At 36.1% G+C, this 16,441-nt stretch overlaps 1 protein-coding gene across 4 annotated transcripts; it reads left to right on the top strand.

The window, feature by feature from the left end:
* Nucleotides 1-3,008: 3,008 nt before the first annotated feature.
* Nucleotides 3,009-15,292, top strand: LOC132030175 (protein FAR1-RELATED SEQUENCE 3-like). Of its 4 annotated transcripts, none has more exons than XM_059419701.1 (6): nt 3,009-3,046; nt 7,551-9,846; nt 9,997-10,080; nt 10,233-10,382; nt 11,276-11,390; nt 14,917-15,292. In XM_059419701.1, exons 2-5 carry the CDS (start codon nt 7,618-7,620, stop codon nt 11,384-11,386), a joined length of 2,574 nt encoding a protein of 857 aa, XP_059275684.1. In that variant the 5' UTR covers nt 3,009-3,046; nt 7,551-7,617; the 3' UTR covers nt 11,387-11,390; nt 14,917-15,292. The 4 variants fall into 4 exon arrangements, with proteins under 4 accessions (XP_059275684.1, XP_059275683.1, XP_059275685.1 ...); XM_059419700.1 differs by having other exon boundaries at nt 3,029-3,046; nt 7,505-9,846; XM_059419702.1 differs by lacking the exon at nt 3,009-3,046 and having other exon boundaries at nt 7,173-9,846; nt 11,276-11,386.
* Nucleotides 15,293-16,441: the final 1,149 nt, after the last annotated feature.

Here is a 16,441-nt window from a genome sequence, read left to right as displayed (position 1 = left end):
GATCAACATTCTGAAACATGGAATATTGGCAATATAGTGGTTACCCCCTGTTTGGATGGTGGTTTCCCGTGGTTCATTAATGTATGGTTTTGTATGAAACCATGTTTGTTTCTATTGATCTTAAAATGATGTGGTATGGTGTTGTAAACCCGTGGTTCATCACATGGTTATATAACCATGAAAAGTCCCAATTTTTATAACCACGGATTTGGTGGTTTTTCCGTGGTTACGTATTTTGTTTCCCTATTATACCCCACCCTCCACCATCCATCCCACCCCACCCCCACTCTCCCACTCACACTCACCCCTACCCCACCCCTGTCCCACCCTCCACCATCCACCCTACCCCTGTCCCACCGTCCACCATCCACCCCACCCCACCCCTCCCCACCCTGCACCATCCACCCCACCTATCCCTATCCTACCACTCACCCCCACCCCCACCCTCATCCCTACCCCAACTACCCCACTCATCTGTCACCCACCCCCAACTACCCCACTCCTCTGCCACCTATCCCCACCACCCACTGTGTGTGTGTGTGTGTGTGTGTGTGTGTCCACCACCCTGTGTCACCACCACCCAACCCCACAACGATGTGTGTGTGTGTGTGTACCTCACACCACCCACCCCTCCACCACCCCCACTCACTACCTACTTATTTTTTAAAGTTCCTATTTTGTTTTATTAATATATATATAAATTAATTTCTAATTAAGAGTTAAGGATATTTTAGTAAACTTGCAAGATATTATACAGTACCATACAGTCAAACTAAACAATACAAATGTTATTAAAACACAACAAATGATACAGTCTATCCAAACATTGTGTTCATTAATATAGTACAATATAATACAACACCATACTGTACATTAATGAACCACGAAAATCAACCATCCAAACAGAGGGAAATGTCATCTCGTGAAACAGCACATGGACATTTAATTTGCACAAACTGTCACATTGAAATAACACCTAGCATGACTGGTCAGAACATTTATATGCGGGGCCTTTTTGATACAACAAGCCACATTGAGCAGACTGATCTGAACATTTATATGCAGGGCAGTTTTGATACAAGAACGATTGAGTAGACAACAATTACTAAGACAATTTTTTATTTTTGATCTTGGTGGGTGTAGACATTTCACAGGAAGCAGCCACTAAAGGAATGAGTGAATTAGACTAACAGATAGCAAACTACTGTGCAATCCCTCTTTCAAGTAAACTAGTAGTGGACCAACTTGTTGAGATCTTCAAATAAAGTGCTGGCTATTTCATTGCTAAAAAACCTTGAGGACAAGGTTGATTTCAAGGGGGGAAGGAATGTTATGATCTGAATTGATGAAGAGGCACGTGGTTAATTAAAAGTCACGTGAGCGGAAGTGACATGTCATCACCCTCTCATCGCTATAAATAGAGGGAAAATGTGAATGGAAGGCATTGAAGAATCATTTGGAAATTCTTTTTTTTCTCTCAATCTACCTCCTCCTCCTCTTTCTTCTTCTTCTATCATTACAAGCCCATTGAAGCTCATGGTTATGGAGTCATTCTTTGTTAATTCACTTGTAACCTTTCCGCTGAATCAATGAAGAGTTCTATTTCGAGTCAAATTCTTTTTTCTTTACAGTATTTTCATTTCATTTTTACTAGTACATTACACTGTCACTATTGACTTTCATGGATCAACGAGAGCTTTTCTTTTAGATATGGCCAATTAGATTTTTCCCTTTTCTTTATTTTCCGTTAGAATTTTGTTATCAAATTGTTCGTTATCAATTATAAATTCGACGATCATTTTTTCTATTCGATGCTTGAACAACTAATTTAACCTTCCAAAACTTTCAGAGATATATACAACAATATGGATGGATGATTTGTCGAGGCAATCTATTTTGGAGTAGGTTTATGCAAATCAACTTCAACCATCCCACGCATTGAGGAAAAAGTCCTTATGAAACTGTGCAAAAAGGACGTAGAGGTTGAAGAATTAGCAAGAAAATGTGGAGCTTGAATTGTTGTTGTTTTAGAAAAAGGCTTCATGGATCTTTTGCATCAAATTACTATTGAGTATTATTTGGAGATTTCAAAATTATATATACATTTTTTATATTACCACTCAAAATTAAACAGCTACACCAAATGTTTTGGACATGAAACTACTATATTACTTGTTGCGCAAAAGAAAAATTAAAATTGTATAAATCTATGTATGTATGTGTGTATAGCCTCTTTCTTTTTATACAATTTACATTAATCTATCTATATGTATGTATGTAATTATGTATGCAGCTATGAATATCAATAAAACGTTTGTACTGAATAGCATAGGATACACATGCAACCGATTAAAAAAATATCGATCGAGAAAAAGTATCCAGAGACTAGTGATTTAAAAAATATCGATTGAGAAAAAGTAAAAATGACAAGAATGAATAGTACTAAAGACGGATAGGCTTAATTAGCCTTGTATGGAATTTTTGGTGATCTTCAAGTAGAGTTTTATGCATAGGTAACTTGTGTACCTGCAACATTGGCTTCATCTTACTGGGTTAGACTAAGTTCAAATCATCTATAATCAGGGTTGGCTGTAAAAAGTACAACCCCCTCAAGACAATGTGTAACTTTTTGCTGGAAAATGAATAAGAATGCTCAAATTTGGTATTTTAAAAAAACATTAGGTAAATGGATATTGAGATAATTAAATAGAACTAAGGGCAAAATGGTAAAATAACCTAACTATATACTCCACTAAATCAAATTAATTGTTACATAATCATGAACTTAATAGATTATACAATACAATAAATACTACTAAAATAATCATAACACAAAAACATACAGTAATACAATATACAATTTGGAAAGTGAAAAGTGAAAACTAGCCAACAAAGAAGAAAAGAATTAGGACCAGTGGCAAGAGACCAGGAAAAAAGTTTCTTCCCAGACCAGTTAAATAATAAACCCAGCACGCCCGCGCGCGAATTGTATTTTCCAGTAACATTCTCAGTCTATCAACTGTTGGAATTTGGAACTCAATTTCAGGTTTATATTCTTTGTAAGATTTACCCCTCAATTAGCTAGTATCTAATTGCATTCACTTCTAACCTTTTACCCTAATTGCATAGTTTTTAAATCCTCCCCCCATCTGTTTATTACTGGTAGAGTACCTTTTTGCTACCAATTTTTGTTCTTGAGCAACAAACTTTGATGAACTGGGTGCTTCTTAGTATTATTATATTGATAATTGTGGTGTCCAGGCCAGCTTGTGCCCATTAATTCCATGGGCTAATGCCACCTCCAACCAACACAAGTAACAGCCATCTTTGTCCCTCAAAACTTAGAAAAAATAGAAGAAATTACCTAGTGCTTTTGTGCCCACGCTGGGATTTGAACCTGAGACCTCATGGTTTTAAACATATTTATTGAGCACTATGCATTTTTCTGAATTTTTCTGCCTTTTTTTGGAACTTGAAGATATTGCTATGTTAAAAATTGTATTGTGTTTTGATCTTGTAATACTGCTTTCCATCCACAAATGACTAATGTGGTTTGGAGTATGGGGCCCAAACCATCTAATTTTTAGGTTACTTCTGGATTTGAATCTTTGATTCTTCTCTTCTTCTTCTTTTTTTTTTTTTTTTCTCCTTGAAACAATATTTTATAATTATGTATGTAAGTGTACATGTAGAAACTACATAACAAACTGTTAACTGGTAAGACCTTAGCATGAAATCAGTTTCATGCAGAAGAATTGAATTGATGGAGCAATTCTCTTTAACAATGAGCAAAGATTAACATAAGTAATTGAAATAAAAGAGAACAAAAGGAATATGATCTTCACTATATCCTCAATTATAGTTTTGAAGCTCCTCTTGCATAAAAAAGAGAAAAGAAGGTGATACAATTGAAGGAAGAAGGAAAACAAAAGGAATGAAGGAGAGAGATACCATCATATCAGATATTTCTTGTTGCTCCATATTATGACCTTGACCTCAAAGTCATAGCTGTGCCACATATTATGGATATTGATTGTGTATATAACCAATCTTCATGGTAGCATCTGCAAAAGCCAATGTTCATTTTTATTTTTTTGATCAAGAAAGGAGGGATGCAACATGAGGGCTTCCCGGGGTCACTCATCCTAGTACTACTCTCGCCCAAGCACGCTTAACACAAATAGTGATGTTCATATGTCAGATCATATGTCAGAATAACTTGTATTTTTCTTAGTAGTTGACTTTTAGCAGAGACCTTATAGACTGAAATCGTCTTGTTTTTGCATGCCTTTCAAAAGTACTCTCTTACCCTTATCTTCCACCTGCATCTTTCAGTGTAAATTCAAAGGTCCTTCGGTTATGAACCTTTTTCTTGTCCATCCCTAGCACCATACAACTCCCTCATCCTTGATAATTCTAACATGATTTCAAACTCTTGACTTTGGATCCTCCTTTTAAATCTGTCACCTGCAATGGTGTCTCATGTGGGAGTTACCAGCAGATACAGTTCCATCAACTATGGTTACTCTTATGGTATAACATCTTAAATATCCCACCCGACCTCTTTGGTTGTTCGACAATCTAAGAAGCTATGTCTATTCTCGTGTCCATATAGTCAGAAGTTTCTTCTTGGCCAGTCTAATTTTGTTAGGTATTGCAGTACCAACCCAGAATTAAGGCTAGTGGCCCCATTCTTCGTTTCTTTAATCCCATTGCTTCTTGCACAGAGTCTCTCTTTTCTTTTATTTCAGCATTCAGTTCATTAAGTTGTCTTGTCTTGCTTTGATGACATTGAAGATATCTGTCCTCACAATTGTAACAGGCCCGTGATGTGAACCCTTCTAAATTCGCCCCCGATATTTACTCTTTATATTGGCCATATATTAGCTATTATCTTGGAGGTTAGATTAGTTTGTTCAAAATTCAGTGGAAAGCCTCCCTTAGCTTAGCCTCAGAGCCTTGCTCTTGTTATAAACTGCTTCTATCAGTCTTTGCTGCTGTATAACCTACATGACAGCTCGTTTGGAAGGTGCAGCATAATTTTATACTCGATTTCCTCTGAAGGGTTTTCAATAACATTGGATAAGAAGTTATCTTCAGTTTAGTAGGAGTCTTAATCAAAGCTCAGGCCTTAAGCTCTTCATACTTTGCTGGAACTAACTCTCGCTGGCTCACTTTTTAAATTTCTCAATCAGTGAACCAGAAACTGCATACCTATACTTCCTACATACATACTTCCAGTGATAATGCTGCCATTTAGTTGACCTTTATTTAACTGGACAGAATAGAATCAGATTCAGCCATGCCAGTTAAGTATTGTGGAACTATCTCCAATTTCTGCGGACTCTCCAGTTTAGGTGCCGTTCCCGTCTCGATACGGGTTGGGTGCGGGAACGGCAAACGTCCGGGATACGGTCAACTAACTCCAGATACTTTGACCAGAGCCTGTCGACAAATTTGGGGGAAAAACTGGTTTCCAGTCAACCGGAGTCCGTTTAGATGGAGAGTTGGTTTCCGGCCTTGAATGGCTTTCTCTTTCTATCTTGAGGAAAGAACGAAGAGACGACCTAGAACTTACAAATCTGTAAGTTGGGGAATTGAAGAAGACGAACTAGAACTAGAAGAGACATGAACAAGCAGACTCTTCATTGTAATAATAAAATGACCCCTTTATTCTTCATTATATGTTACTTGTCCCCTTTATTTTCCATTATATGCTACTTGTGACACATAATTGAAAGGCACCTAATAGTTTCTAAATTAATTATTAACATGTTGATTTTTTGATAATTAATTTATATTTTTAATCGCGTGCAAGTGCAGACTAATTTACTAATTGTACATAATAAAAATGACCCCTTTGTAAAACGGATTATTCTTGGAACCTCATTTTTTCATATGCCATTTAAATAATTTAGATTATTAATTATTGTAAATTATAGTAATTTTTTACATAACTTTCAAATATGTAATTTGAGAATGAATTGAAAATATTTTAGAAAAATGACAAAGAAGAATAATATACATGTAAGTTTTTCATAGAATATCTCTCAAAATTTATAATATCTTTATAGCTTTATATTTTTTTTTATAATTTTGAATTTTCTTATCCGAATCCCCGCACCCGTATCCATAACTGGATCCGCACCCCCGAATCTTAAAATTTAGATTTTGCCGAATCCGACACTCGGATCCGCACCCGAGTCCGTGCAACTTAGACTGGAATTGTATCTCGCATTTTGTAGCCAAGTTTGGTCCCTCTTCGTTAAGTATGGAAATTTCAGGTTGGAGCTTGGAAAAGTAATCTCAGAGGAGTTCTGAAAGGATGTGTTGCCTCTAACAGTTTACTCTTTTGGGCCTTCACATTAACATATCCTCATCATGGTTTACCTAAATGATGACTCTCCAGGATTTTAAGTTGATCCCTCTTCTTTCTAACAGTTTATGAAACAATATCTTGGTCCCTCCTATATTCCTATACAACTCATAAGTCCTTCTATTATTCTCTGATACAAGCCTAGAGTTGAATCTCCACTTGTTTCGATTTTGTTCCTTCAGCCACTTCCATTGTTAGTGAAGTTGCCAGGAAGGAAGCTCTGATATCACTTGTTATGACTTTAACTCGAAACAGTTTCATACTAAAGATTGGAATCGAAATATAAAACGATTCTTATTAATAATGAAAAACAAGCATTGACTGAAATACACTAATATGGTGAAAAGTGTAAAATCCTTCAGATTAGCTTCAAGGCTCATTCTGTACTAGAGAAAGAAAAAGAAGGTAAGGAAGTCATAGTAAAATGAAATGCGAAGGAAGGAAGGAAGGAGAAGAGTGAAAGATGATATAGTGAAAGAATCATTAAGAATATTGTGTGAATATTCTTAATGATTACTCCCTCCGTCCCATATTACTTAGCCACTTTCCCTTTTGCACGCCCTTTCAGAAATCATAAATAAAAGATGTATTTTACTGCCTTACCCTTATCTCTCTCTAATAAATACATTCTACTCCATATTGATTATTTTCAAGAACATTTAATACTAAGGGTAAGATGGAAAAGATTTAATTAATTTTATCTTGGTTTTGTAAATGAACAAGTAATTTGGGACATATATTTTAGTAATGTGGCCAAGTAATATGGGACGGAGGGAGTATGTTATTATAATAGAATTCCAAGAATTAGGAAAGTTCCGATGTTTCTCGTAACTCGAAACCCCTGTGTAAGAGTACACTTACATGTTGTTAAAACACACTTTCATTAAGAGCTTTTCTCTTTTTTCTTTTTCGTTTGGCACTATGGGAGATTCGTATCACCTTTCTGCTTTTTGGTGACTGGGAATATACAATATTAGTTTTTCTTGTCTTTATCCTAAACATTATTGATATACATTTCCATTTAAAGTTTTGAGGAAGGAATATGCTCATGTGTCTAAAACTGGAGTGTTGTCTTATTCTTTTTATTTCTTAATATAAAATATTGAGTCACTGGTTATCTTGTTCCAGTTCGTATGATGTTAAGGCCACCTATTGTTCGTTTCTTTTTTGTAAGAGATGGCAAGACGATGTTTTGACCAAGAAGAAATAGATTGATTTGTCAATGTCAGTCCCCCAGCAAGATGAATATCGAAGTGATTGATATAGAAGGGAAGAAGAGACAAAAAAGTGGGGAAAGAGTTGCTGAACCAAATCAAAATTCCAAACAGGGGTTGCCGGACAATTTTACTGAAAGAGATGCTATCATTGAGGTTGATGATGAGGAAGAGAAGCCATATGTGGGGATGGAGTTTCAAACAGAAGAAGCAGCAAAGAATTTTTTTGATGCATATGCTAGGCGTGTTGGCTTTAGCATACATGTTGGTCAGTACAGCCGAGCTAAGCCTGATGGACCTATCATTAGTTGGGACTTTTCTTGTTCTAGAGAAGTTTCCAGAAGGAAGAATATAGAGAGTTGCAATGCTATGCTTCGCATAGAGAGGAAGAGTTCAAATAGTTGGGTTGTGACTAAATTCGTTGACGATCACAATCATTCAATAGTGAATCCTAGCAAGGTGCATTACCTTCGACCTCGTAAACATTTTGCTGGTGCTTCCAAGACTGTTGGAGAGATACCGCGAGCTCCAACTGATGTTATGGTTCCGGTGGACGGAAATCATGTATTTGTCAGTTCTAATGAAGGTGTTAAGGATGCTTCTCCTATGGAGTTAAATCGTGTGACCAAGAACTTTAGTCCTGTCATACCAATAATGTTTATTCAGCCTTGCAGCCGAACGAGAACTCTTGGAAGAGATGCCCATAGTCTTCTTGACTATTTCAAGAAAATGCAAGCAGAAAATCCTGGTTTCTACTATGCTATTCAACTTGATGATGAAAACCGCATGATGAATGCTTTTTGGGCTGATGCAAGATCCAGGATAGCTTATAGTCACTTTGGCGATGCTGTTATTTTTGATACAATGTATAGACCAAATCAATTCCAGGTTCCTTTTGCTCCATTCACAGGAATAAATCATCACGGGCAAATGGTTTTGTTTGGCTGTGGGTTACTCTTAGATGAGTCTGAGTCTTCCTTTACTTGGCTTTTCCGGACCTGGCTATCTTCAATGAATGATCGCCCTCCAGTTTCTATTACAACCGACCAGGATAGAGCTATAAAGGCAGCAGTCAACCTAGTATTACCCGGTACTCGTCATTGCATTTGTAAGTGGCATATCTTACGAGAAGGGCAGGAAAGATTGGCTCACGTATATATGGCTCATCCTTCCTTTTATGGGGAGCTGTATAGCTGCATTAACTATTCTGAGACAATTGAGGATTTTGAATCATCATGGGCCTCTGTACTTGATAAATATGATCTCCGGAAGAATGAGTGGCTTCAAGCTGTATATAATGCTCGCAACCAGTGGGCTCCAGTATATTTTCGAGATACTTTCTTTGCTGCACTTCCCTCGAACCAGGGTGTAACCTCCTTTTTTGATGGATATGTGAATCAGCAGACAACTCTACCAATGTTCTTTAAGCAGTATGAAAGAGCTTTAGAAAGTTCACTTCAAAAGGAAATTGCAACTGATTTTGATACAAATTGCACCACTCCAATGCTAAAGACCCCATCTCCAATGGAACAGCAAGCATCTAATCTCTTCACCAGAAACGTTTTTGCAAAGTTTCAGGAGGAACTAGTTGAAACTTTCGCCCACACTGCCAATAAGATTGATGGTGACGAGACTCTAAGCAAATTTAGGGTTGCAAAATATGAACAGGATGACAAGGCATACATTGTAATGTTGAATCTTGCCGAGATGAAAGCAAGTTGCAGCTGTAAGATGTTTGAGTATTCGGGCATCTTATGTAGGCACATTTTAACCGTCTTCACAGTGACTAATGTTCTCACAGTTCCATCCCATTATATACTTAAGAGGTGGACAAGGAACGCAAAAGTTGGACAAGGATTGGATGAAGAAGACATTGTTAAGCAAGGAGTTAATTCGCTTACTTCACGTTTCAACCGCTTATGTCTGGAAGCTTTGAGATATGCAGAGGAAGGGGCAGTTTCTGCGGAGACCTATGATGCAGCCGTTAGCGCTCTGAGAGACGGGTTGAGGAAGATTTCTATTGTTGCAAAAAATGTTGCCAGACCTCTTAGCTCACAGGGAAGTGGAAGTACTCAGGATGAGAGCATAAAAAGAACTCCAGCTACTTCTGATACTGCACCATCTTTATGGCCTTGGCAAGATACAATGCCTCATCATTTTAACCTTAATGTTGGCGGTTTAACTGCTGGTGACTTAAATCAGCCCACTATGACACCTGTGGCTATAAATCATGATGGTGGCCTTGCTAATAATGTGGTATGAAAACAAAAACTTGCCTCTTCTGTAACTTGTATTTTTAGATTTTTCCATTTTTGATCTGTATTTGAATATGTAGCACAATACATGAATCTACCAAGGAGATGAATTATTGCCTTTTCTCTCCTTCACGTATTTTGTTTCATGTAGGTTGTTTATACTTGTTTTAAGTCTATGACGTGGGTAATTGAAAACAAGAGTCCAGCAACTAAAGTGGCTGTCATCAATTTGAAGGTGTGTATAGTTGTTTTATAAAAGATTCTCCTCTGGGTCATACTCTGGCTGTATACGGATAACAGTTTTCTTCCTCCCTTGAGAAATAAATTTGATGAAATAATGATTTCCTTTGTGAAATTTTATTTGCACATATTCGACATGATTTTCAGTTGCAAGATTATGGCAAGAACCCACCGGGGGAAACAGAAGTTCAGTTTAGAGTTACAAGAGTCACTCTAGAGCCAATGCTGAAATCCATGGCTTACATAAGTCAACAGCTTTCCCTGCCAGCAAATAGAGTAGCTGTTATTAATTTAAAGGTTTGCATCGTGAACTTCGAGAATTTTTCCTATTTCAGAATCGCATTAAAAGAGTGGGGAGCAGTTGAACTCTTTCTTTCTGCTTCACATAATCTTAGTTATATTACATCAAGTTTGTCAGAGTTGGAGCAAGGCAAGTTGATTCAACATGCACATTCTGATTAGTTACATTGGGAGGCATTCCAAAGACACTCTTACTATTAACATTAGTATATCAAATGAGCTTTATTAAGCTTTTTGATTTAAAAAAAAAAAAAAAAAAAAAGAGCTTTAATGTGCTTTTTTGTTCCTGTAACTTTAATCACTTGGACAAACTTGTGTAACAGTTAAGTTTACTGCAATTGCTTCCGGATGCTCCGCTGTTTTGGGTTTTTTTCTCTAGTCGGTGGATGATGCCATTTCTCTATCAAGTGAAAGAGAGTTTCTTTCTTTTGATGTTTTGACGATTCTATCACCTGGCACCTGCCTATTCAACATACAAGTAAATATACCAAAATTATCACGTGAAAGATATAATGGCCTCTGTCCCTTCCCTCTTCTTCTCTTTGATCTTATGGGTAGAGTTTTTGTGGTGTATAATCATCTCATAATATTCAGGTGAAAAGCACCGATAGCTTGGCCATGTATGCTGATGAAACACTCTGCTGGGCTCTGCTATTTAGTAGTCCCTGATATGACTCTCCAAAGTGACATTCATGACAACTGAAAAACTAAATGTGAAGAGATAATTAGATCCTTGTGAAGTAAAAGTTTGAAAAACTGATCATCTTGTTTGTCTACCAGCCTTGAATCTCATTTCTCCTTGTAGATTGAGAGGATAAATGTCAGTTGATTACAGTGATGTACTGTCCTTTAAGATGCGAACTGATAGTTTTTATCCTTTTCCTTCACAGCTTCAAGATACCAAGACAGCTTCCGGAGAGACTGAAGTGAAGTTTCAAGTTTCAAGGGATACTCTAGGATCAATGTTGAGATCGATGGCTTACATTCGTGAACAACTTTGAGTAGGTGAATGCTACTCTTGTTATTCTTGTCATAAGAAGTAGAAGTGTCAATTGATTTATTTAAGATATAAAAGAGCAATTGAATAAATTGCAAGTGTCACCTGGATAGTGTTATATATGTTCTGCTTATGTATATCTTGCATACACCATCCTTTAATAATTCTAAAACCTCTGGTTTTAAATTCCTAAGCTTGCTCAGTTTCTGAGTTTTTTTTCTAAAGAGGTAGTCTCTGCAGTAGAGTTGGAAAAAGTACGTAGGATCCATGTGAGTCAAACAAGAAAAAGAAATGCACCTTGGTTCTGAGTTACTGATGAGTCAGCTGCATTCTTTAGAGAGATAAGGACGAGACCTTTACGAAGTTAATAATTATAGTAATTTGATGGGACGAACCTCGCATAAAAGCTGTGTACAAGAAGAGCAGAGAAATTTGTACGGAAACATGATTCTTTGCTAAGAGCATTCAATCATCTATACAGGAATATTGTACATGCTCCAAAAGTGTCGAGAAAACAAAAGAGTTCACACTACATTATCCAAAAATGAAAGAGTTCATACTAATGCAAAAGCTTTTTCGTCTCTTTCTCTGTGGTTCAAATAAGTGCCAAAGGAACTATTTCCTTTCTCTTCTCCATATATGAACATCCACCTAGCATATCTCTGATCCATTGGATCTGCATATATTCATACTAGACACCATAATCATAATTCATATGCAATGGGAGAGTGAAGCAACAAATAATTGACCTCCTCTCCCGCCTTTGTACACATAAAAACCAACTAATGTGGAATGTTCTCCACTCTCAGTAATTTTAACAAATAGATGTTCTAGAAAAGTTTTAGGTGATGCTCGTGCTACAACTGGGAGATCACAAGGGAATGCAAGGGGTTGATTTTCTTTTTCTTTATGTTAATAACAGTGGTGTACATTCGTAAAGGCCAGCTTACAGAAACCTCGACTATTCCACCGGATACCTGCATTCTCCTTCAAATACAGGAACTAACTAACTCTGTCCACTTGATACTTATACTGGTTTTCCCTGGACTTTATTCCAGTATCATACTGTTAGAATACCTTAGGTCTACCTCGCTCCCTTTTAACACATTCACTCACTAGGACCAGATCATCTCAAGCGACTTCCTCTCATTTATCCTCAAAGTGTTTTGTTTTAATCAGGTAAACGTTTTCGTTAATCAAACCTCAATGTGTGTTACTTGCACCTTCTGTTAAATATGGTCAGTTCTAATCTTGTGTGACCGAACATCCATCTTAAGATGCATATTTTGTTAGCAATATTTGTCTCACTAGCTTCGTCAATTAGCACAATATCATCAACAAATAACGTACACGATGGACATCATATTGTATTTTGTAAGTTAGTCCATAACTAGGGTCAATAAGTACGGGTTCATGCTATCATTGGTGTAAAACCATGGTTGTGGGGAAGTCTCTATATCTCCTCACACTAGTGATGACTCATTCTTCCATAATCTCTATGACATTTAGGGGTTGTTTGGTAGGATGTGTTAGTACATGTATTAGCTTTGGTATTACCAATCCCTTGTTTGGTGTGCTTTTTCAACCTATGTATAACTAATACAAGTACTCCCTCTGTCCCAATTAATGTGATATAGTTCGACTGGGCACGGAGTTTAAGAAAGAAACGAAGACTTTTGAAACTTGTGGCCTTGCACCCCTCTGCCTCCGCCCCTGGATAGGATGAATGAATTCTTTGTTCACTTTCTTCTGATTGAATCAACAAAAAGAAATTATAAGAAGATATAGTGGGATACAGATGTTATCCCAACCCTAGAATTATAACCCCAATTTTGATTTTGTCTTAAGCTTATTCAATGACGACTGCCTCCAAATTTCATCCTGTGCTTATCATAAATTATGTGGAACTGGAAAACCAAACACACACACACACCAAAAAAAAAAAAAAAAAGAAGATGATTTCTACTCCAACTTTCCAAGAGTCATTCTTCTTCTTTTACCTCCTCAAAATTTTACTTCTTTTTGAATAAGCAACTTGAAGAGAACAATGCCAGCCTATTCCCACATGTATTTAACAGCTCTCGAGTACTACTCTTTACAAAAGACACCAACTTTTTGAAGGTACTAAACTTTATTAGACTATAGAAAGCTGAAAATTTGCCCTTTTTCTAAAAATTAAATTTCACAAACCAAAACCTTTAAACAAATGCAATCAAAGGAAAATCTAAGAGAGGAACTGAAAATAGATATTTGTATGGTTGTAAATCATTTCATTAAGGGTAAAAGGGAAAGTTTTAAGTTCAATTATTTCTAAATATAGAAATGTATCATTCTTTCTGGGACAGATTAAAAAGGAAAGTGTATCACATAAATTGGGACAGAGGGAGTGTTAGTTATACACCCTATTTGGTATTATCCTATGTATAACTAATTCAAGCAAACCATGGTATTAGCAGTACCAAGATTATTAATACATTCTTAAGCATGGTTAAAGACAAAATTGCTCTTGAAGTCCCTCAAAGCTAAAAATGTGGAGGTTGTTTTTGTAAACAAATAATTTTTTAGAAAGTATGCAATGCATGTTATTTTTAATACACCATACCAAACAGTCGATAAAAAATAATCTCAACATAACTAATTTATGCATTACTAATACACCCTATTCAGTACTATTCTTCTACACCTTACCAAATGACCCCTTATATTTTTATACGGATTGATTTCTTCTCCAACACCCACCAAAGGACCTTTTTTTGATACTCTATCATATGCTTTCTTTAGTTCAACTAATACCATGTATAGATCTTTCTTCTTTTCGTGGTAATCTTCGTCAATCTTCTTAGCAAGTTTACAGCCTCTATGGTAGATCTACAAGGCATGAATCCAAGGTGGTCCTTTATTATTCTTGTAGTGTTCCTAAGTTTACACTCTTTTCCAAAGTTTCATCGTATGATTCATAAGTTTAATGCCTCGGTAATTTGCACAACTTTGATATCTCCTTTGTTCTTACATATTGGGATAGTGGAATAATAATTTCTTATGTTCACAAAGCAAGCAAACTCAAGATGGTATCCCATTTAGAGTTTAAGGGGCCATATTAGAATGTTAAAGTACTCTTAAGTGTTAGTTTGAAGTCAGTCCCTCATGGGTTAAATATAAGACGCGTATTGTATCTCACTCCTATAAATAGATATATCGTCTATTCTTTTATCACCAATTCTCAATTATCATCTTTGCTTTTATTTCTTCACTCCACATATTAAATTTGGTGTGGTGCAACATGATTTGGCTATCCTTTGATAGAATCAGGTCTATGGTAAGTCAGAGAAGAAAACCATTTAAAAGACCAAATTGGAGATATTGGAACTTGGAAGATTGCTCGACTTCTTTTCCCTTCATCTCTTTTGTTAGTTGCTCATCATTTGCTGTATTTGTTCTCCGGAGTGCCGAATTGTTGGTTGTGTTGCTACTCATCGTATTAGGAGTTATTGTTGATGTATGACAATAACGAGTCTTTTGCAACATATTATGTAGGAACTCGTTGTAAATTGCTTCTGGAGGCAGAGAGAACACATATTCACAGAGCTGTAGTTATCTCTACCAGCCACTCAATTTGCTCTATTTTTTGGTTTGCACTTATTCTAATTATTTTATGTAGTTGACACAACTTACCATGTAGTTGTATGCTGGAAAATTAGTTGTACATGTCTGTAAGGAGGACCCAACAAAGAATGTAACCATCTTAGGTTAGTAGTAGTTGTTGTTTCATTGATAGAGAACTATCATTTTTTTCTTTTTTTAGGGTAGCTATGTGTGTGTAATCTATTATTTGTATTCCTGTGTAAGCTGCCTTTGTTAATACTAACTCCCACCATCTCACGTGTGAGGGGTATATCTCTTATTGTCATCATTTTTTTTTTTTCTTTTTTCCTTTTTTAGCTTTTTCGTGTTTTTTTTCCTCTTCATTCTTTAATGTTTTGTCGAAGACAGAGGCTAAATTAGCAGGTCGAGTCTGGTAGATGAAAGTCTGGTACCAATTTTTTGCAACTTATTGTTCTATGAATCATTATATTTTAATTGGGTATTGGGCTGCACTTATGATATGTAAGACGCATCAGTTGTCAATGGTTGAAGGAATGAATTGATTTACCTTTCTTATATTTTGAGCTGCACTTATAATATGTATTTTAACCTTATTATCTGAAGATGGATCTTGATTTATCTACCTTAATGTTAATTTTAGACCTGTTTGAGTTTATCTTACCTTTAGTCTATTTTGAGCTGCACTTAAAATATTTATTTCAACCTTATCATCTGAGGATGGATCTTGAAGTGCCTACCTTGATGCTAGTTTTAGACCTGTTTGATTTGATCTTGTCCGTATAAAATCATCAAATGATTGTCATGTATAATTGCTTGGTTTGGTACTTTGCTATAAAAACAGGTGCGGATAAGTATTTATCCCGTTTGTAGTTTCATTAAGTGTAAGCTGGCATTTGGCTGGATTAACAATGAAGTATTAGGGGTCGTTTGGTAGGAGGGGCTGGATTGGGATAACTTCTTGGATATCCCATCGACATGGGATAAGAGGTGGGATAAGTTATCCCACATAGAGGGTGGGATTAGTAATTCCATCTTATCCCACCCAATCCCATCTACATGGAATAACTTATCCTCCTACCAAGCGACCCCTACTGTCACGGGAAGTGGCAACTATTTGTAATATCTCTAGGAATTATTTGCATTTATATCTCTTATTGTTGTATGGACCAAGATAAAATTTTCACGTTTGAAAGTAGCATCGAAGTTCTATTTGTTTATTTAATAATTTAATTCGTAATTTAGTATGCTTCAATTTAATTTTCTCTACAAGATGTTCTTTGTTTTCTATAATTAAAATTTTGATAATCATAAATACATTAGACTAATTATTTTAATCAAAATTGGTAATGAAACCAAAATTAGATTGGTTAAATGATTAGATAAGCCAAGATATTTGCTGAAAACATGAATGCCCAAAACGCATTTTGCCCATTTTAAAATGCAAATGCGTGTTTTA

Source organism: Lycium ferocissimum, chromosome 9 (genome assembly GCF_029784015.1).
Source record: "Lycium ferocissimum isolate CSIRO_LF1 chromosome 9, AGI_CSIRO_Lferr_CH_V1, whole genome shotgun sequence".
Lineage (NCBI taxonomy): Eukaryota > Viridiplantae > Streptophyta > Magnoliopsida > Solanales > Solanaceae > Lycium > Lycium ferocissimum.
The sequence above is the reverse complement of the archived record's forward strand: the minus strand, read 5'-3'. Positions and strand labels throughout refer to the sequence as shown.